At 48.0% G+C, this 21,879-nt stretch overlaps 1 protein-coding gene across 1 annotated transcript in view; it reads right to left on the bottom strand.

The window, feature by feature from the left end:
* Window positions 1-21,879, bottom strand: part of LOC311194745 (chromodomain-helicase-DNA-binding protein 2) — a 45,312-nt gene continuing 23,433 nt past the window's right edge. The window contains exons 6-38 of the mRNA XM_084267946.1: window positions 21,684-21,833; window positions 21,225-21,358; window positions 20,379-20,604; window positions 19,543-19,643; window positions 18,819-18,863; window positions 18,488-18,663; window positions 17,887-18,011; window positions 17,153-17,369; window positions 16,472-16,561; window positions 15,822-16,012; window positions 15,088-15,276; window positions 14,438-14,600; window positions 13,908-14,060; window positions 13,332-13,403; window positions 12,324-12,473; window positions 11,549-11,697; window positions 10,978-11,074; window positions 10,795-10,887; window positions 10,175-10,348; window positions 9,400-9,575; window positions 7,919-7,960; window positions 7,061-7,200; window positions 6,233-6,371; window positions 5,938-6,088; window positions 4,845-4,967; window positions 4,513-4,641; window positions 3,707-3,847; window positions 3,266-3,400; window positions 2,372-2,550; window positions 1,886-1,985; window positions 1,160-1,376; window positions 550-799; window positions 1-430 (exon numbers count right to left, since the gene is read on the bottom strand). Of these exons, the coding sequence (XP_084124072.1) occupies window positions 97-430; window positions 550-799; window positions 1,160-1,376; window positions 1,886-1,985; window positions 2,372-2,550; window positions 3,266-3,400; window positions 3,707-3,847; window positions 4,513-4,641; window positions 4,845-4,967; window positions 5,938-6,088; window positions 6,233-6,371; window positions 7,061-7,200; window positions 7,919-7,960; window positions 9,400-9,575; window positions 10,175-10,348; window positions 10,795-10,887; window positions 10,978-11,074; window positions 11,549-11,697; window positions 12,324-12,473; window positions 13,332-13,403; window positions 13,908-14,060; window positions 14,438-14,600; window positions 15,088-15,276; window positions 15,822-16,012; window positions 16,472-16,561; window positions 17,153-17,369; window positions 17,887-18,011; window positions 18,488-18,663; window positions 18,819-18,863; window positions 19,543-19,643; window positions 20,379-20,604; window positions 21,225-21,358; window positions 21,684-21,833 (4,951 nt within the window). The 3' untranslated portion in view covers window positions 1-96. The remainder of the gene's footprint in view (window positions 431-549; window positions 800-1,159; window positions 1,377-1,885; window positions 1,986-2,371; window positions 2,551-3,265; window positions 3,401-3,706; window positions 3,848-4,512; window positions 4,642-4,844; window positions 4,968-5,937; window positions 6,089-6,232; window positions 6,372-7,060; window positions 7,201-7,918; window positions 7,961-9,399; window positions 9,576-10,174; window positions 10,349-10,794; window positions 10,888-10,977; window positions 11,075-11,548; window positions 11,698-12,323; window positions 12,474-13,331; window positions 13,404-13,907; window positions 14,061-14,437; window positions 14,601-15,087; window positions 15,277-15,821; window positions 16,013-16,471; window positions 16,562-17,152; window positions 17,370-17,886; window positions 18,012-18,487; window positions 18,664-18,818; window positions 18,864-19,542; window positions 19,644-20,378; window positions 20,605-21,224; window positions 21,359-21,683; window positions 21,834-21,879) is intronic.

Below are 21,879 nucleotides of genomic sequence, written 5' to 3'. Positions count from 1 at the left end.
ATCTTTAAACTCTCCAAAAACGATGGTAGCAGCATGGATGCTGTTGCATCAAAACAAATATTTATTTCAAAGGTGTGCTTTCCCCTCTAAGTGACTTCATGCTTTTCGGATGTTCCAGTTATAGTCTGGATTGTTTTTCTGTTCTAATGACCTATCCAGAGGTGACCTGTGATCGAGAGGTGACTTGGTATCATGGGGGGATTTCTGAGAGGGGGGTGAGCGAGGATCTGACACCGCAGGGTGAGGTGGAGGGAGAGGTTGTTTGTAATCTCCCGATTTGTCTGTGTGGAAGGACCGGTAGTGGTCCGAAGGTCCTTGGCCGTGGTACCCCATGGGTGGTCTGTGGTCAGACATACGGCGGAAATCCTGCTGGTGGTAGTTCTGTGGTCTGAACTCATCGGATCGTCGTCGTTTGGAATCGTGGTGGTGCCTGCCAAGAGAAAACAAGGGGATGGAGATCAGTTCCCCAAGGAAAGCCTGGCCACTGTAGCAGGGTGCAGGCATTGCAGACTCCTCTCAGCCTTTCTGAGGTGAAAGGGGATGAATTACCTGTCATAGTAGTCTCGGTGGCCTCTGTGGTCTCGGTCACTGTTGTACTGTTCATATGGTCTCTTGCGGGAGAGGTTATTTGGTCTGTAATTCCCAGAGCTCCGGTGGGGCTCTCCACGGGATCGCCGATCCCCGTAGTGGTGGTCCTTGTACCAGTGCTGCTCATACTGGTGATGCCGCTCCCCACCCCACATCTGGTTGCTGTTGCCACCATAGTTGAACTTTCGATCCCTCTGCCACTCTCCTCGGTCTGCAAAGGGGAAAACACCGGCACGTGTCTTTCCTGCTTTAGTCAAAGCCCATCACTTTGCTGAATCCTCAAAGAAATTGTAACTATTGCTGTGCCCCTCTCACTTTCTCTCTCAAATATGAGGGCCCAAATTTCTTCTTTGAAATCGTTACTCTAGCAAATCTTATCCTGTCCTGTTCTTACTCTCCTTTCAGCACTACATCATCTGGATTTCTAGTCCAGCAGTAAGGGCAATGGCAATCTATGACCATCCCACAGCCTTTAAGACTGACCAGGTACAAGTCCCAGAGGGGATTGTGTCCAAGAGCAAACAACTCTTAGGTTACAAGGGATGGATTCTCCTGGCTGGCCGGCACTCACCAGTGTTGCTGAAGTGTCTCTTGTTTGGATGGCCATAGTTGTCACGTGGATGCCCATGCATCTGCTGCTGGGTGTGGGAAGGGGGCAGGTGGATCTTCTGGGAATGAGGATTGTGAGGCACGTGAGACTGGGACATCACAGAATCACGGCTGGAGCCTGAGGGCTCTGGGCGGAACGGCTTCTTCATGCTGGACATGTCCTCCTTCTTCTTCTGCTCCTGCGAGGTGGAAAAGAGGGTTACAGCTCAACTGCTTCCCCCCACCAAGAAGATTCAGACTATGTGAGCAATGGCCTTGTCTGTCAGGGTCGGGATTTTTCTGCACAGTCCCCATGCTGTGGGCTTGGTGAGCCAGCTGTGCCCAGCCACACTACGAATGGCGATGGCACAAACGTGCTGGAGGACAGGCAGAGTTTTGCCCCAGGCAGCTCTGCTTCCACATCCTGTCCCTGCAGGGCAGCACCCCCAGGCTTTTCTCTCTAAACTTGAGCTACAGACCACGTGCCACACCAAGCAATGCTTTTTCTTGGTCAGAACAGCCAGGGCAAAGTGACCAGCATTGTTAGATGAAGGCAGAAAAGGCAAAGGCAACCAGACCAGTTAGGTGCTAAGAAAATCACAAACAGCCAACAACAACAAAGCCCACGGTAAGAGGCAGAAAGTAGTGACACTTCAAGGGCAACAATTTTAGAAAACAGCAACCAGAGGAAAGGTGATTCAGATCTCACCTCCTCTTCCTGTGATCTTTTCTTATGAGCCATCTTGTAGAGTTTGTGCAGTTTTCTGGCATCAAATTCTGTGAATTTGGACACAAATATCCAGAGGTTCCTAAAAGGACACGAACATTCTCTGTTAATTGGTACATCACCAGTTTAACGCTTTCAAACCAACATCAGTTCTACCCGCTCTAGAAAACGGTCTCAACCCAGCTCAGGACAGGATGATCACAAGAGCTGGAACCAAGTTCTTCAAATTAAGATAAAGAGCTTTGCACTTGTTTATCTAAACTAGCTCTGACATCAATTTAATTGAAACCAGCAGAGCTTGCAGACAAAACCCTCCCCTCAGTCTGGTCATAGACTGTGTGGGCTCGAGAATGCAAGATTTCAGATGTTCAGAGGCATACAGCACACTCATCCACACAAAACCCAGCAGCCTCTAACTACCATTTTTAAATATCAAATGCCAGCCAGAGAAAACAAACCATCCCTCACCTTCTCCATAGCTTAATATGATCTTGGTCAGTGTAGGCTTTAAGGCACTCAGAGATGCGGTCCCCAATTTTTAGGAGGCAGTTGCGTGTGTGCTCCAGCTGTTCTTGAACCGTCAGTCCTTTATCAGGTTTATCAAGTTGCTTCAGTGCTTTTTTCACTGGTCTCATCCTTTCCTTGCACTTGAAAAAGCAACAGAGAGCAGAAAGTCATTCATCTGGCACATGGCTCTACGCCATTCCCTTGTTAATCAGACAGAGCTGGAAGTTCATTAGCAGCACAAGACATTAGCTTTATCTGACCATTAGGCAAGGAGAAATCAGCTATGAAAATAGCAATTTGTTAGACATGCTGCAGAAAATCACCAGGAAAAGATGAGTCTCCCCACCTCCTCCACCGCCCCTTTCAGAAGGCGGTGATTTGCTCTGCATGCCATAACCACGCAGGGTCTGCTCTTGCCCTGAGCCCACGGCAGGCAGGGAAGCAAAGCCGAGCACTGACATGCTGAACCAGCAGCCCCAGCTCACTCAGTGCTCACTCAATAGCCAAGGGGGCTCTGCCATGACAACTTTTACTAAAAGGCTGTTTTTACATCCAGCCTTACAGGCATGATTGCTGCAAGTGCATTTACGCAACTACAGAAGTGCCTACAGCTCAGATAGCTCCCTGCCTCCTACAGCTAGGAAAGGTCACCCTCAAAACTCTCCTGTATGTACTTCCCTGCCTGGAGTTGCTCTGCCCTGCTCTCCTATCGGTCAGTGGAAATCACCACGGGGCACAAGGAGGGAGCTCACACCCTGAGACCCAGCACCCATCCCTGCAGAACATGTAAGCAGACGCTGGCGCCTTGCTGGGCTCTCTGCCACCGCCCTCCCATCTCGCAAGGGAAATACTCACTATGCTGAATGTTTCTTGGTCCAGATCGTCATCCTCATCTTCACCAATGGGGATCGGTTCACTCCCCGCAGTGATGTGGACAGGACCTTGGGATCTCTTGCCTTTACTTGCAGATTTGGCTTCACCACCTTTAGGCTTTATAAGGACAAAAATGACACACATCACATGATGAGCCAGACTGCAGGATCCCAACGGATACAACTAACCACCTCTGCACTATTGATACTGGCAGCTGCTAAAGCCCAGGCATTGCTCCTACAGCTTTCCTCCCAAGGTCTCAAACTGTTTAGCTGCAATGCCTCTGTTCAGCTTGAATAGGATATTCATGTGCATGGAGAGGAACCCAATGCTGAGCACTTGGAAAAGGCCTTTTATGAATCCTAAGTCTCAGAGCTTGACCTTCTGCTCAGAGACTTCCTTATCTTTTAAACCACCACATACCTTCTCCTTCTTGTCTTTTGTCTTCTTTTTCTCTTTATCGCTTTCCTTTTCTTTCTTAGCTGGTGTCTGTTTTTCCTTGTTCTCTTTGTTCTCTTTCTTTTTCTGTTTCTTTTTCACAGGGCTCTTTTCCAATCCATCCTCCTAGAAAGTCAGCCACAGCACAAAGTTGGAGGCTCTCACCTCATGTACACTCTTGCCCATAAAACCTACGACCTTGAAACGCAGGCACTTTTTGAGGTCCACCCAAATTTACCCTCACACCTCTTTAACCAGACAGCAAGCCCTGCTTAACCAGCTGCAAGGCACCCGACCCTTGACAGCAAGGTATAAAAAATAGATGAGCCCCAATCTGTAATTAGCTGGCAAACTGTAGATAAGCACAGCTTTCCTGTGCCAGCTCTGCTCCAGAACACTCAGCCCCTAAGGTAGACACCGATCAGCACAGGAAGAAAAAGCCTTAGACTGCAAGCCAAACCACTCAAAGACGAAGGGTTTTTAAGCCAAGAGCGTGACCTTGGTAAACTCCAGCCTCACCACTCGCTGACATACTGAAAAGGAGAGGGAAACAATTCTTCATTCTCTCCTTTATAAGGGCAACAAACTTTGTCCTGAGACAACCTTTCCCCTAAGCCACGATGTGGAGGTGTGTGGCCATCCGAGGATCCACCAAAACACTTGAAGCAATAACCTGGTGGGAAAGGTCCTTCTCCTACCCTGACAGATCTATCTCAGGCCAGTCTTGCACTCTGTGGCTCTCCCTGACTCCACAGCACATTTACTACGATTTATCCACCAAACCTACTCACCTTGACTTCACCTTCTTCTGACGGGTTGTCTGAGTGACGAGGAGAGCAGAGCTCATTCCCATGCTCATCTTTGCCTTTGGGAGCCTTGTTCTCTTTCTTGACTCGTGGTTTCCTCTTCTTCAGCTTGCCCTAGTGAAAACACAGAACAAGTCAGGGCAAGCAAATAGATACAGCTGCTTCCCAGGGGCATACCCCATCTCCTGAACCTATTCTGAACAGCTGCAGGTCCTGCAGGGTGGCAGGAAGCCCGATGAGCCCAAGTCTTCAGTAAACGGCTGTCTCCTGCCAACCACTCACCCTGAAACCCCAAGAATCAAGCAGCCACATCTCACCTCTTCCCCATCTTTCATGTTTTCTTTCTTGTCCAGATCCTTCTTCAGCAGTTTCAGTAGATAATCAACTCGGGTCTGGAGCTGTTTTCCCTGAGGTTTCTTATCTGTCTCAATGGGTAGGATCTTTGATAAAGAAAAAAGAAAAGAACACACTCACGTGAACCCCTCAATCATTGACAAGAGATACACAGAAGCAGCAGTCCTCCCATGCCCAGCAAAGGGTTGGAGATGCTGCACCTTCTGGGGAAACAAGGAGGTTCAAGTATTTCTTCTAGCAGAGAACAAGGCTGCAAGGTGCCACTGCACGGACAGCTCGCCAACGAGGTTTCCTTCATTCTTCACTGGACATTGGGTGGCATGTCTCAGGCAACTGTTTCCATTGTGAAATGCCTGTCTGAGCTCCATGCAGGAGGGTGCTCAGCTAAAAAGCACCGGTGGGGATGACAGGGGAACGCAGCACATCAGCAGCAGAGTCGGAGTTGAGAGGCTCAGTGCTGCTCAGCCTTGTGTTGCCGTTCACTCTCTGGCCACTGTGCTGATGCCACGGACAGCAGCTGATTTTTAACCTGGATCCTTTCAACATGGCCTCCATAAACCATCCTTGGGAGAATGACTGAGGAACAGGGGAACTCGAGGGAGGCTCTCCAGCTGGCTCTGCTGCCACAGCCAGCCATGTAACTATACCCTCAGAGCTAACACAGAACAGCCTTGACAGAAGCAGTGTCCAATCTGTGCAAAAATCCAGACTCAGCTTCTTTGTGAGATGCTCAAGGAAATATCAAGTCACAATTATGCAACGTGCTCTCCATACTGTGCATGGAGCCACACATGTCAGTGTTACCAGTTTCTTCCTGCATCATTTCAGTGTGGTTCATATGGTTCTGTTCAGAGAAAATTTACTGCCAATCAAGTAACAGAACTCTGCTTTCCATCAGGCCTGCAGCATTCCACGGAGCTCACTGTTTTCCTCGTTGTTATTAGTATTATTTTTGGAGTGGTTACAAACAAAAACATCTGTTTCTGGAGTCCATCAAACATGTTCTCCATGAACAATGCTATGGGCCCATTGCAGGCAAGAAGCAACGTGACCTACCTTATCAGATAACTTCAGTTCCGGATCGGTTTTAATGAGCTCCCAGTTTCCATAACCGTGCTCGTAAATTCCAACCAACAGGCGAGAATCCTCCTCCACTCCCCAGTCCACATCAAAGTGGGCGGCTTTGACACGGCACGTCAGCCGGTACCTGAAGGCATTTCAAACATAAGCCAGTTTTAATACTGCAGAGGATAGAGCAAAGCCACAAACACAGACAGGCTACTCTCTCTCTCTGCTACAAAATCCCAATTCCCTGAGCCTCTTTCTGTATTGCCTACTTAGCCAAACTCACTTCTTTCTTTCCTCTGGGTCCGTGGGAATGGATTTATGCAGCATTTCAAACTCCTCTTCATGCTGGATGATGGATTTCACATTGACTTGGACACCAGAAATCTTGATTGTAGGACCTCTTCTTTTTCCAGGTCCTTTTCCTGCTCAACAATAAAACACAGCCACTAAGAGAACTCCTACAGAAAGAAGCACCTCTGTGAAAATGTCTAGACATAGAGACCTTACTCACTATCTCTTATTTGAACATAAGGCTTTCTGCTAAGGTGGGCCCAAAATCCAAGTTTTATTTCCCTAACTCGCTCTGATCTGCAAACCAAACATCTCCCAGTATTATTTTCTTAAAAATACATGTAAGGCCACTGCAGCTGTTGCTTCAGCTGTTTTATTCAGCTGCAGCAGGCAGAGACGCAGTGGGAAATCCAGCCCAGCCCCTCTGTCTCCAAACCAACAGCACCAAACAGCCAAAGAGAGTGGCCGATGATACCAGCTCTGGGAAGAGATGGCTGGGGATGCAGTGCACAGCACCAGTTTGATTCCGAATCTCAGAAGCAGTTAAAATCTTGTGGCCCAATATTAAATAAGCTGATGACTTCAGCCTCTCTCCAGGAAAAATCATGTTGAGCAGAAGCCAAGAGACCCAAATGGCGATTCAGTCTGAGCAGAAGACTTGGGTTTCTCTCTGTTTGGAGAGCTGCCTGGCAGAGATGGGATGATTTAAGTGTTCTTTGCTTTTAAGTACCAATGTGGCATGCATCCCTATCAGCAGAGAAATGATTCCTCAACAGCACCAAAAAACCTTGTAACAGCAGCACACCACCCTCTTGCTCACCTTCACCTGGATTTTCTTTCAACTGCTCTTCGTATTCCTGCATTGCTGACACACAGCTGTTGTGGATGAGTTCCCCTAACCGTTTCAGGTCAGCCACAGATTTATCCACCAGCTCAGCATCCCGGGCAATACACTCCAGCCTGGGAAAATGGGAGGAAAAAAGGAATTGCAAGATTTGTATCTCATACAGGGTATCTCCTCCCTATCACTTCCTGAGCAATCGTTTCATAGCTTCCAGCAGTCAATGCTGTCTATGGATGAATACAGCACAACCTGCATGAGCTGAAACACGAGTCCTTTCTCATACAACATACATAGGGATCCCTGCCTCGCCTCTGAGGCCTCGGCACAGGCCACAGCTTTCCAGACCCAGCACATGTGCCCACGTCCCTCCCATACACTGAGTCACAGCACTCGTGCTGGGCTCTGCAGACCCACGCTCCAGGACAGCGTGTGCCTCTCCCAGCTCCCCTTAAGAGGGACATGGCAGCAAGATGCTACGAATTCAGTCTGGAAACTAACATGCATTGAGAAGCTTGGCAAGTGTTTTGGGTAGCATTTGCTGTTCAGACAGAATGGCAGTGTCCCACGGGCCAGACTCCACCAGCAGCATTACACTGCACACAGCCCCATGCCACTGCTGCTCTGGCTGGTTCTTGGCCAGCATTCACCCGTGCCCATCAACTGAGACGTGAGGGACTGTATGGCAGTGCCTCAATTACTGAGCACACGACACGAAGCTTTGTGCTGCCCATGGAGGTTGTATCAAGCACCCTCAGCAATGTGTGTATAGCCACACTCAGAAATACAACACCCCCCTGTGATTACTCCCTGCAGCAGCGCCAGGTTGGGACTCACCGTTCAAGGGGCAGTCCAAACTTCTTGTAAGCCTTGATAAACCTAAGCAAGAAAGCCCAAAAATACAGTGACTAAACCAGCTGCTATAAAAAGTGGGTTCAGTATCACAAACACACTCGAATGTATTAATTACAGCCTGCCATGTTATCAACCCTGCATTCCATGCTGATTAACTGAGCATCACTCAGAACCAGGAAGCCTCATCCATTAGCTCCACAGAGTTTTGTGACCTCTGCTGGAGAAGAACCCAACATCAGTCTGAACGTTGAATGTTTGATAGATGAGGGGAAAAAAAGAGAGGAAAGTCACAACCGTAGTATTAAAAAATATGAAAGAAAGCATTGGCTCACAGCATGTTGGTAATTAATGACCTCATTTTTCCAAGGTGAAAAGAGGCATAAATCAATGTCATTAGTAATTTTAAAGCTCAGGCTGTAAGTGTAACAACCCATCACAGAAAAGCCAAGCATGGTGTAATCCATCAGATGTTTGCAGACAAAGACTGCTATTTATTTTTATTTCTTCTTTTTATAGTGAAAAATCACTGCCATGGCCAACACACAACTTTAGGACAAGACTCAGGCACCACTGGTGCAATCACTGCCAGGAGTAAACCCCATGGCTGCAACTACAGTTTGTTTTTAAAATGAGTTAAGTTTTTGCCTTTTTTCCACCTTCTGCTCTTTCAGCCTCTTTCTGCTACACAACAATAACCTGAATGGCTGTTGTATTTCACACCACGTCTTTCCTCCTCTATGGTTTCAGGCTTGTTATGGGATGTCTACCACAATTCAGGAAGACTGATCATCTACTGTTTAAAAATACATTAACTCAGAGATGCAGAGAGTGTCAAGGAAAACTCACACCACCTCTTTTCAATCTCTGGCTGAAGACCTTGGCAGAGCCATAAGACAAAGATCTTTCTGGGAACACTCAAGAGTTAGAAGATAAGAGAAGAAAATAATGCTCTGGAATTTGTCCCCCAGCTGACTTCACGGACTGAGAGTGCAGAAGAAGATACAGAACTGCTGGGATCAACGGGACCAGTGCTTCTTGCAGGGTCCTTTTGCCAGAGCTTGCCTTTCACTTAAAGCTTCAATCGGCAGTAGTACTGCCAGGAAAGTGTCAGGAAGGCCAGAGACCTTGGTTTCTCCAGCTCTGCATCTCATGGCACTAAAGACCTCACGTGTAACGTGGAATTAACTCAAGCCACTTGGGACAGAAAGGGCAGTTACAACGAGGATTCATTTTAGGAAGGTACCAGCTTTGCTGTAACCTGACTAAAGACAACCCAGCCCATTGTGCACAGACCTTAACGTTAAGGTCATCAGCTGGGTGCAGAAGCTGGCCCAGTGAAGCATCTCCACCTAAACAGCTGGCATGCTTACAGGTGAACACCTCCTGGGTTAACCTGGTGTTTTCTCCACTTGCACAGGATTTCCACATTTGTTTCTGAACGGTCTCTCATGCTCAGCACTGACCTCCTGATTTCAGCATCAGTAAATCCTTCCACAGAATCTTTTCTAACACTCCGAGGACGCCCCCTGCGCTTTGGTCTCTTCTCGTCATCGGTATCGTCAGTCTCGCTTTCTGATCCAGAAGATCTCTGAAGCCTTCTCTTGGTTTCTGCATCTGATTCACTGTCATTTGTCTGAGCCTGTATGAAGCAGAAACACAGCAGCACAGTTAACAACTGCTCATCTGCAGTTGAAAACCAGGACTCCTCAGAAATTAATCTGGAATCATCAATTATCCTGCTCTTTAGTTTTCAATTTGATGGTTTTCCGCAGCTTATCCCAGAGTTCATAACCCCTGAAACTTCTGTATCTCAGAAGTCTCCCTGCAGTGCCTGCTTCCTGCTGGATTGGAGTAGATCCCATCACCTTGAACAGAACTTGGGAAGACACCATCTCTTTTGCTGGCAAGAGTCACATTAGACAAGAGCAGCCCACAGAGTTAGAGAGACCAAGGAAAAGAAAGATCCAGGAAGAGGCAAAACGCGCATCATACAGCTGGATGCTCTGCCCTGGGCTCTTTAGTTTGTACCAAATCCAATACAGACCCTTGCACCGCATGACAAACCATGGGCCCAACACATGATGCCAACAAGAGGTCAATGTGCTTTCCCTCTGTGCTTTACTCCCAACCATCTTTGGGGGAGGGAAAGAAGCACTCAGATGGTAAGTAGGCTTTACCCTTCAGTGTCAGCTTTGCAGCTCTCACCCCCTGCTCTCAGCTCCTTGAGATGGGCTGTACCTTTTTAGTCGAGCTCCGGATTCGAGGCAGCATGTAGATTTCCTCCAGTTCTTTCTGCCTTTCTTCCTCCTCCACTTTTTTCCTTTGTTCCTCTGGAATAATATCATCCCAGTCCTTCTGGGACCGCTCATCCAGCTCTGTCTCTTCCTCCTCCATGGTTGCAAAGTTGGCCACCTTTCAGAAGCAAAGGAACACTTTTAGAAATTCCTGTCCCTGGCAGGAATACCCCAGCACTGTCTGCTGAGCCTCAACTCCTTCCCCAGAGGAATTCTGCCAACATTTCCATAACCACGTTATAATTGATCCCTATCTCATGACATTCCAGGTTCTTTGCCACATCTTTGGGCTAACAGCTTTTGAGGAAGCACTTGCAGTTTGAGTAGCACTACTGAGCCTCTCTAACTTATTGGGTTGCTTTCCATATTTGGGACATTTTGCATTTTATTCACAGCCTTCAAAATGAAATAAACACCTACACATCTCCCCAGCTACAAAACCCATCTGCAAGCTGCTTTGTATGGAGCACGTCTCATCGGGCTGATTCATCCTGTCTGTCAATGACCTTACCACTGCAGGGAGCCACATTCCTGCACCCCAGTACAGAGACTGGGGGTCTGTACCTTAAACTGTGAGAGCAGCTCATCAGTGGCACTGGTGGACACTTCATTCTCTCGTGTTTCAGCCAGACGCAAAATCTCATCAATGTCCATCTCCTACCAGGCAGAAACAAAGGGTGATGAAGCGGAGGGTGCTGAGCACAGCGGGAAACACAAGACAGCTACGTGATTTCAATTTCAAACTACCTGAGGTTCTGACTCTTCCCCTTCGAGCTCCTTGAAGAGATCTTCAGCTCCAAACTTCAGAATAGCTGTCAGCTCCTCTTTGTTAAAAGGATTTGAGCTGCAAGAACAAACAAGAAGGAAAATATGTTTTGAGGTGTTAAGTCAGCACTGCTACAGCACAAAACCTTACACATTTTTTTCCGAATTAAAGCCAAAAACTAATCTCTTTCCTGCTCAAGCAGAGACAGGTATAGCAAAGGGGTCATCCTCTACTGTGGGGAAATGGGGGGAGTCTGAGGTCACTACCAAACTGCAGGTCTCCCAGCACCAGGTTCCCTCAGAGCAGTATGATCTCTGGGAGGAAGGCAGAAGGGAAAACAGGTAATGCATTAAAATTAGGGGTTTATTTCTGATCCTTTCTATCCATGTGTCCAAATTAATGTTTGCATAGGCCAAACTGGTGAAAGCTGCCAATATTTCTTAGCCTTCTGCCCTCTACCCTATCAAATAAGTATTGGGAGAAACTAGGGAGTGGAGCTGGTTCTGCCACATGCTGCACCAGACATCTCTCCCTCCTGACACAATCACTTACTTGGATCTCCCGGAGTTGTTGTCCAGAACAGTCCGGCCAGTGGTGTCCATACGCTGGATTACCAAATGATCCAGCACCATTTTTTTCTTGGCCCTCTCAATGATCTCCTCCTCTACCGTACCCTTTGTGACCAGGCGGTAAATATTCACCTGGAGGGCAAGAAAAGAACAGAGCTTCTTCCTGGACCTGAACACACTCTGCTGACAGGGCAAGGCACCTCTCATTTGTTTCGCAGGAGACTCGTCTGCTGACATTGCCTCTTCATGTACACATGTGGGGCTTTTAGAAGAAGGAGGAGCTCATTCTACTTATATTCTCAGGGGAACCAGTTCAAATCAGGCTGGTTAACACGTACCTTGTAGTGTGCCTAAGCACAGTGTCAAAATGTCCTGAAACAATCACTCTGAATACAAAACAGCATCAAACTTTTCCGTATCTAATAAAACCCTTGGAAAGGTGCATGGTCTACTTTCTGACTGTTTCCAGCCAAAAAAGAACAGGGTTCATGAGGCTGAGAACTGCCATGCCACTGGTTGGGTTCTTGGTTTTGAAGTGTCTGAGAACCCAAATGCAAGAGACAACCAGGCATCTGGTGCAAATGGGCTAATTTTTTGTTTCCTGACTTTTGAATGGGTTTCCCTTGGGTTGGTAGTAATCCCTGGCATCAGGACTGCGGGCAAAAAGCCCATGTTTTCAGAGGCTCTGGTGAGGTGGGAGCTCATTTAGATGCACAAACCGTGGCCATGGAGAAAATGACCCAAGTAACTCTTCAGACCTGCTTCTTCTGTCCAATCCGGTGAGCTCGAGCCTGAGCTTGAAGATCATTCTGGGGGTTCCAGTCCGAGTCAAAAATAACAACAGTATCAGCAGAGGCCAAATTAATTCCCAGCCCTCCAGCTCTTGTTGACAACAGGAAACAGAAATCCTGGGGAGGAAAAAGTCAAACCAAAAAGGCACCCATGAGTTAGCCAGACTATGACTGCAGAAGTAAAACAGCAAAGATGACTTCAAAGCTCTGGAAGGAGACCCAGGAGGACTCTTGTATGTACTTGTGCTTCTGAAGAAAGCAGAAAAAGGATTTCCTTCCCACACACCCTGGTGACAGAGTTTCAATGCCAGTGGCATTAAAGCCGAGTCCCAAGGTGAGGCAGGGCTGGCAGGTGTGCTGTTCTGGCAAGGGCCCAGCATGCAGCAGCATTATTGGCAGAGCAAAGCAAACAGATAAAAGCAAGGGCACCTTGGAGTGGCTTCTAAAGGACAGACCATGCTGCCCAACAGAATCCTAACAAAGGCAGCAGGGGCAAACACGTGCAAAGGTATTTCTCACGGCTGGGCTGACTGAGGCACAAGTGCTGTGCACCAGCCACTGTGAGTCAGCAAGCCCAGAGAGGCTTGAGTTGCCCTCTCCTATTACACTGGAGACTTTTGCCTCCAACACCAGACTCTGCTGCCTGCCAACACTTAAAATCCCCCTTTTCTCTCTGACATTTCATATCCAAAACCAGCTTCAGACTGGAGGAATCATTTAGCAACTATCTTGTTCCTCAGACCATGGGGAGAAGAACTGCTGCACTCTGGCTCTTTGCAGCCTCTCTGAGGGCAATACGCCTCATTGGAAAGCCTGCTGTACCCGTGCCTTTAAAACTATCCAGGTCCCAGAAAAAGAAAGGACCTGAACTAAGCCCCTCTTGGCAGTCACAGCCTGTGGCTGAGCCATGAACGCCCACCGCTCGGGGCAGCCCACCCGCCCCCTCCTGAGGCAGGACAGCCCCCGCTGCCGTACCTCAGAGCCGTCGGCGTTGAAGTGGTCCAGCGCCTGCTTGCGGATCTCCCCTTTGATTGAGCCGTCCAAGCGCTGGCAACAATTAAAAACAGTGATCAACCAGGATTGTCAAGGAGCCCCGAGGAACTTCTGCCCCCAAGTTCTGGGAGCCCTACAGCCCCCTTCCCTGCCTGCAGCCTTTAATCATCAAAAATATCTGCCAATTCAAAACAACTGCGCTGCTTGAGCCTGCTGTGTCGCAAGGGCACAGGGGGGTGTATGCTCAGGCACTAGTCACACAGCGTTGACGCTGCAGCTCCCGTTACAGGCTCCCAGCCAGGGTCTCTGCATCTGCTATCCTCTCCACGGGATTTATCAGAGGACACAGCCCAAAGCAGGGGCCTGGCAGAAGAGGCGTTTCGCAGAGATGGGGCCACGCTGAAACGAAGGGACTTCCCAGTTCCATCCCACGTAGTTCAGTAGGTGCCACCTGTGAAATCTCAGCCCCGGTTTTCTGGGAGACGCAGTGACTCCCACCGCCCAGGTTCCCTCTGCATTTGCCTCAGTTTTCAAGTGAACCCCTCTGATGTGTCTCACCTGGAAAGGGTAGTGTTTGATAGTCAGGTACTCTGCCAAGATGTCCAGCATCCTCACCATCTGGGAGAAGATCAGCACTCGGTTGCCTCTCTCCCGCAGCCTGGTCAGCAGCTTGTCCAAGAGAATGAGCTTTCCACTGCTCCTGATCAAAGACTGAAGAAGCAACCGTCACTCCAGGTGATGCTTCCCAATCTTATCCTTACACACATTACACAGGCATACGCAGAGATCTGGATCTTTTGGGATCACGCTTCTCCTGTGCATCTCTAATCAAATCATCTGGACTTACACAGCAGAAGCCACACACAAAATGAATCAAGACAGAGCTCCTATCACGTGCAACTACCACTCTAGATGGCCACGAAAAGTTGCCTACAGTGGAAGCAGAGGGCTAGAGATTCAAGGGGCATAGCTGGTGAGGACTATTTCTAATGGAGAAGCCAAAATTTCCCTGGATCTTATCTTGATGGGAGGACAGAAGAAAGAAGCAAGTTAAGGAAGAAAAGGTGCTAAGCAAAGGCACTGCCTACCTGCAGGGACTCAAGGCCATTCTCTCTCTCGTTTTCCTCAGGAGGTTTGATAAGGTAGCAATGGTTGCAGCACTTTTTCAACTCCATCACAATGTTCAGGAAACCGGATGTGCTGCCCCTTGTTCCCTTTGAAAGAGCTTTGTAGTTTCTTGTCAAAATCCACCTGCAGGCAAGAAAACAAAATGTCCAGATCATCTCACAGCACAGGCTGAAGCCTGGGAGATAGAAAACCTTCAGGTACATCTTCTTCAGGCATCAGTCTACTCCTCTCCCTCCATCTTTCTTCAATTCTTCAGGGTACTGCTGTTTCCTCACCAGAGACCCTGATGTTCCTTTCCTTTACCATTTAACAGCGGCACCACAGTTCTGTGGGGTGCTTTAGTCCCCTCCAAAAAAAGCCCATTTGCCCTGTCCTGCCCAACTGGCCGGCTGTACTGTGCCATGCTCAAAAAGCATCCCCAGGGTATTACAGAGCAAAAGATACCACAGAACCCAACCTCAGATTCCCACCACAAAGTCCCTGCTGCTACAGGGGACGGCTGTTATGCTGCATTCCGAAGGACAGGGTACACAGAAACATATTCCCTGGGCACTTAGAAAACTGTGCCTACTTCTTACTGGCACTGCCAGTCACTTCAGGAATGACTCACTTGTAATACTGTTTCTGCAAAGCAGACATCTCCACACGGAGGATCTGCTCCACTTTGGCTGGCAAAGATTTCTCCACATCCTTCTTCACTCTGCGTAGCAGAAAGGGCTCCAGGACTTTGTGAAGGCTCTGGTAGCCATTCTCTCTACCTTTTCCATGGTCCTCTTCAAAATCCTCCCAGAATTCAAATCTAGCAACAGAAAGAAGGAGCAGAGAAGGGTTAGAGTACCTCTTGCCAAATCACACCAGCCACCTACTGGATATGCTGCCACTGCACAGGAAGGCATATCTTCAATTTGATGGAGATACAGTGGAGGATAACGCCTTCTGGGCTTAGGTGCCTTCCTAACATTTTATCTTTAAGCTCCACACTGACTCCCAGGATCCAAAAATCCCAACTTTTCCCCTGCCCTGCTCTGCCACCTCCTGCTGGCAGTTTATAAACTTCCCTCAGTGCCCTCCCCCGGGCAGCAGCTTTGGCAGCTGCACTATGTTGCACACTGCATCCAAGGCTGTTTTGGATGTCTTAGGTTTCCCCATTCAGTTGGCTGCCAGAAATACTCCTTGAGTTAGTCACTTAACATCTGATTTTCCCCACCAATGTTTGTTCCCCTTTCATTGCTCTCACACCAATGAGTTTATCTCAGGGATTTTATTTGGGGATTTCTGCCATTCTGCACTCCCAACAAGAACAGACACAGAGGTGTGTTCTGAAGGACCAAAAAGGAGACTTACTTCTCTGGCATGATGAAATGCAGCAGGGACCAGAGTTCTTTGAGTGAATTTTGAAGTGGGGTGCCAGTGATCAATAGCCTGTGGTTGGACTTGAAATCAATCAATGTTTTGTACAGCAGAGAGTCGTCATTTTTCAAACGATGGGCTTCATCCACGCCTAGGAAGGCCCAGTTAATACTCCCCAGAACAGCCTGGAGGAAAAGAAGAAAGAAAACAACCCCAGGACCCCACGTCAGACAAGCTCCAGCACCTTGCACGTGCCTCTCTCCGCAGCCAGGAAGAACAGCAGAGTCTGTGTTCCAGGACATCCTGTCCCTGCCCTGGTGCTGGACCCACCACCAAAGGAGCTGGGATGACAGCAGCTTCCTGTTACAAAATCCTGGGATGGAGATGCCTCCACTTTTTGGTTTTGCCTCCCCAGAATGGAAAGGTGAAAACTACCCATGTTGCACAGTGCTCCTGCCATAGCCAGTTGCTAAAACAAAAGCAACAAGACTTAACAGGTGTCCCACATTTCCTCTGCTTACCACAAACAAAAGCAAACAGCAGCTGTATGTTCTTCATCCTCACAGAGGAAAAAGGTGAAACCCACTAGCTGGGGACTGGCTTCCCCTTTGCAAATGCAAGAAAGTCAATAGCCCATTACTCACCTTATCCTTGAGGAGGATCTCATATGTAGTGATAAGTGCATTGAATTTCAGCCTTTTAGACTGAGAGTGGATCCACTCATATTCACGTATCTGTGAAAGGAGACAAAGGTGAACTTCAACCAATGTTACCAAAAAGAAAGTTACCAATCATTATTTCAGTACAGTTACAGCCAGGCTCTGACCAAGTCCAAAACTATTGCTCAAGGTGTTCCAAGGAGCTCAAATTGCCCAAGGAGCAGCTTGTTTGGGTGCACACAAGGTTCAGGTGCCTTTGCACAGGTAACACAATGAGGCCAAAGAGCTTGCTATTCTGTCAGTGCCCTCAGCTCCCAATGAATGCAGCACCTCACTACCGACACCGCAGGCCTCCCAGCATTTGTGTGCTTCGTCGTCTGAGGGGCAGGCACTTTCACACTGCTGCACTCCTTGCTGCAGCATCTCTCAGCCCAGTAGTGGTTTTCATGCCCTCTGAGAGAAGCCAGTACTCCTCTGCCCACTCAAAGGGGGGAAATCAAGTAGCAGAGTCTCTGCAGCAGTGAATTGTACTCAAGTGCTCTGCTGCACAAGCTCTGACTGCAGTACTGCCAGTACAACCATCAGCCTCGCCAGCAGAACAGAAGCTGCTGCTTTGCACACACCGCTTCTCCCCAAGCCCACGCCCCTGGTTTTCTGATGACACACCATGTTCCTGCTCATCAGGTCTCCGATGTAAACCACCACATTGATCTCGGGTGCCCACACTTCAAATTCCCGCTGCCACGAGGTGAGGGTGGACAAGGGCACCACGACCAGGAAAGGGCCGTACAGCTGGTGCTGATGGAAGAGGTATGACAGGAATGAAATGGTCTGAATAGTCTTGCCCAGTCCCATTTCATCAGCCAAGATCACGCTGTTGTTCCTGAGAAAGAAGAAAACAAACATAAACACTGGGCCCCTGTTTCTGCCGCTACAAGAAAGGGAGCAGTGTAAAAAAATACTGTCTGAACACTTCCAAGTGGATGCTGGGGCACTCAGACCAGCACTGGCAAAAAGGAACAGACTGTGATCGCTCCAAAGGCAAAGGGCAATCAGTGGCCTAATTGCAGAAGGCCATTTCTGAAAGCCTTCAGCAGGTGTGGCAGCATGCTGAGCCAGAAATGCTTTTTCAGTTAGGACAATGGAAAGTCAGGGCTAACAGGCACTAGGCTCGCACAGCGGCCTAGGCCAGCGTGCAAACAGGCCCAGACAGGGGCCTGGTAACTTCATGCTCTAGATAGTTCCTGCTTGCGAGGTCTGCAAGGCAGCTGGGCATGGGAACATCTGAAATCCTTCAAGCTGCAGGACACAAAGAACTGGCTTCGAAACAAGGCGGCCAGATCCTGCTGAGACAATAGTCTCAGGAGACAAAAGGAATGTCACACAGCGTGTGTACGTACTTGCACCATGAGTGAGCCAGCCAGTTGAGGCCCTCCAGCTGGTAATCTCGTAGCTCCAGGTTCTCACTGCCAATGTAAGAAGGCTGTTTCTTCAAGGCAACAAACCTCGGTCTCTGCTTCAATACCTGGAAAAGGAGAAGCTGTAAGCCCACTGAAGACCAATGAGGTTGAAACTTTAGCAATAAATACACATCTGCTCACTACCAGAGCTCCGAGTGCCCCTCAACAGTGCAGCAAGGTGGACGTGATGCACACAAGATGGAACAAGCTCCAATTTCTCTTTTGCCTTCTTGTTTTTTCTCCCACTATCTCTGGCCCTCTCCCCACTATATCAACATCTCACAGTTTTTCTCTTTTCCCAGATGTGCTGCTGATATTCAGACCTTGCACTTCTGTAGCAGCTCAGGAAGCTCTGTGCAAGCATTCATTAAGTCTCCCACTCCCCCGCTGGACAGAACATTCTCACAGAGTAAATGGAACCAAAAGGGGGGTTTGTATCTCTGCCTAAAGTACACTACAAGAACAGCAAACAAACATCCAAGCAGCGGTGTCATCATCCAGCCTGGATAAATCAGACAGGAGAGAAGGGAAGCCAGCAAACCTTGCAGTCCCGCGTAGGAATGGTTTTGGAGTTGTTCCTGTTGTTGAAGCTGTCAATACAGCGCTGAAATTTCTTGCTGATCAGAGCCTCATCTTCCCAGCTGCACTCGGCATAGGGCAGTCCCATCCACTTACACAGGTACTCAGGGTCATTCGAGGATGTTTTGCGATTGTTGGCTGAATAATATGCAACAAAGCCCAAACCTCAGCACCTGTGGTTCAGTGGCTGAACCACAAGCGTGGCTGCGGAGCAGTCTGAACCACCCATACAACACAAGACAGTTCTCAGCTAGCAGAAAACGTGTAGAGTGACCAAAAAAACGCTCCTTTACCTGGGAAATCTGAATGTCCTGTCGCAGCCTTGCTGGTCTTCACAGCTGTGGTTGGAGACAGAAGGGAAGCAACGGTTTGGAGAGCTGTCAGCCGGCAGAGGGGGCAGGCAGGCTGTCACTGCCACACACCCCGTGCCTTTTCACAGGAATCATATGGAAAGAGGTGAAACAGCTCTCTGAGCCAATCCCCAAAGCAACTGGATGCCAGCACCTCTGACTGACATGACTGTGATATTGCTGAAGTGCTCACTAGGTCTTGTTTTAATTTACTAAGTAGTCATGGAAATTTAACTCCTGAGCTGCCTCGCTGCCTAACCTAATCCTCAAGCACCTCACGGAAAGCAGTCCTCACAAAAGCCAGGCCTGTGCTGCTGCTTTGGATTGCAAAATGCCTTCCATCCAAAGGGCTGAAAGACCTTCAGCAGCAGGGACCTCCACATCCCCTTGGAAACTAGCGCGTCATCCCTTATGCCAGGCAAAAAGAGCGATTGATTTGCATTGCTTGAAAGCACAGATCTGTAAACCTGGTTTTCTACTGCTCAAATCCCTGAAATGCACTTAACACCAGGTTTCTGTGTGTTTTGGTTTTCTGGGTTTTTTTTTTCCCTCCAGAGATAACAGAGGACAGGAGAGAAGAGAGAGCCACACACTCATTCTGCGGCCACTAGAGATTAAAGCCTCACATCTTTCTTCACTCCCTTACAAGAGTGACGGGTTCACTTACCAATTACTCTTTCCACTATTTGATACTGTTTGTTCAGCTCTGAAGCTAGCTCTTGTTGGCAGTTGAAATATTCTACATCTTCAGGTGACACCTTGCCCAGCCTATATGCAAACAAAATCCAACCAAAAAACCCACTGTAATAAAAACTTTTGTCATAAAACGTTCACAGGCATCAAGTGTAGAAATTCTGCTTTCCTACACAGTTCTGGCATGCAGAGAAGTCACTGAATCCGACTGCTGCTTAGGGGACATGTCTCTTAGAGCTTCCTCTAATTCTAAGTCATTACTGGGAAGCCAGTGTCACAGACGTTCATGTTGTCTCCCAGGTAAATGCCACCTCATTCTGCTGCAAGAGTCAGCCTCAAAACCAGAATCTAATGGAGACGGAAGCTGCTGCTCCAGCCTCATCCATTTGGAATCACATTGTATCTCCCCTTAGAGTTCCAGGGGAGGCTGGACATAAACTGATGCAAAACCTTGCACACAGATAAGCCTGTAATTAATAAGGCTGCAAAGCCCTCATGACACCTCCTGGGCAGGTGAATCTGCGTACCATTTATTTGCCATCAGCTACCCAATTCCCAAGCCTGGGAAGTGGCAATATTGAGGATTTCAGGCCTCTTTCACTCTTTTAACGCCACGGCCACAGGCATCATTTCTACGAGGTGAGATGTGCTTCAGTGGCAAAGAGAGACAGGTATTGAACACCCAAAACTGCTGCTTTGGATGCAACATGCTTTGTGAGAATAACTTGAATTTTTACAGTCACGCCTCTGCAAACCTCTGCCTAAAAAAGCTTCGCCCAAGGCCAAACCCCTGGTTGAAGTGAAACATACCATTGCTTGATCTCCTCCTCTTTCTTCTTGAAGTTTTCTAGCTTTTTCAGGCCCTTCACTTTCTGCTGCTGCAGGGACTCTTCACTCTCCCACGTGCTATGGATGTATGACCAGCCTTTCCATTTGATCAGGTACTGAATTTCACTCTCATCCTTTTCAGGATCAAAGTCAGCACTTGGGTTGCCATTGGCTTCAGTTGCATACACTGTGGTGGAAGCACCAGTGGCTGCAAAAGAAATGGGGCTGTGGTTGGTACCTGTGTCATCAAGAACCTGACACAAACTGCAGTAGAGCAGAAAGGTTCTTCTAATACATCTTTTGTGACAGCACGAGAACATCCTACAGATTCTGCAACCCAGTAAGACAGGCACACAAAAGCTTCTGTACAACAGAATCTTTCCAGATCTCTCTGCATTAAATGCTTTTTCTTTAAGTATAATTCAAAGGGCTTTTCAAAATGTTCAGGACCATTCAGTTGTACAAAAACACTTTTGAAAGGCTATGGGAACAAACCACCAGCTTTAGTTCCATTACTGCTTTGTCAATGGAGCTATGAAAGCTGACTCGACTGGAAGATCTACTTTATATTTCAAAGAAGAGAAAAGCAACAACTGCAGAACAATGACTGCATCTTTAGAATCTGCCGAGAGTATAAACTTCACATTTTAGGGTTTTCAAAACTAGATTTTTCCCAGCTGTTAGAAGACATGTGTAAGAGGCACAAAGGAAAGGGTGAAGAGCATTGAAACAACCCTTAGCTCCACTCTCAAGTTGCAAAGGCTCAAGAGAAACCACAAGGGCACATGACTGACATCAGAAGCAAAGGCTTTTTCCAGAATGACGCACCTCCTTTCTTTCCAACCCTGATGTCCAAGACTTTCTCAATTGTTTCACTGTTGTCTTGCTGCTCATCAGCACCTTCTCCAGTCATTTCTATCAGGTCATCGGAATCAGTCTCAAAATCATCATCTTCTTTGTAACTGTTCAAGACCAAAACCAGACTGTTAAAGAGCCCTTCACTCTTCCCAGTCCCAGAACCCAGGCTGGCGTGGACTGGAGCAAGCTTTCTCCAGCCTTTACCCTGGGGTTCAGTGCATGCTCAGCACAGGCATTTCTTAAATCAGCAATGCAGTGCTTTTCCCTCAGACACTCATAGAGCTACATTGTATCAGACTATCTCCTCCATATAGTTTTGCTGACCATGGCTGATACCAGATGCTTCTCAAGGAGGTGGAATAAACTCTGCAGTAGAAGCAAAACCATCAGTAGAGGAGGTTGTCTCCACCAGGAGCAAGATTATTTTACCTGACGTTTTTGGCTGCTCTTCGTCGGGTTTGTCTCTTGGGGGTCTCACCATCTTCATCATCATCCTCATCATCAGATGACTCTGGTCTCTTTCTCTTTTTCCCACGTTGGGGTTTGTAAGCCTTTTTAATACCAGTTTTGGGCACCACTCTAAAATAAGAATTAACACAAGGCTTGTCTTGCTAGGTCATAAAAG

Source organism: Gallinula chloropus, assembly GCF_964237585.1.
Source record: "Gallinula chloropus genome assembly, chromosome: 9".
Taxonomy (NCBI): domain Eukaryota; kingdom Metazoa; phylum Chordata; class Aves; order Gruiformes; family Rallidae; genus Gallinula; species Gallinula chloropus.
The sequence above is the reverse complement of the archived record's forward strand: the minus strand, read 5'-3'. Positions and strand labels throughout refer to the sequence as shown.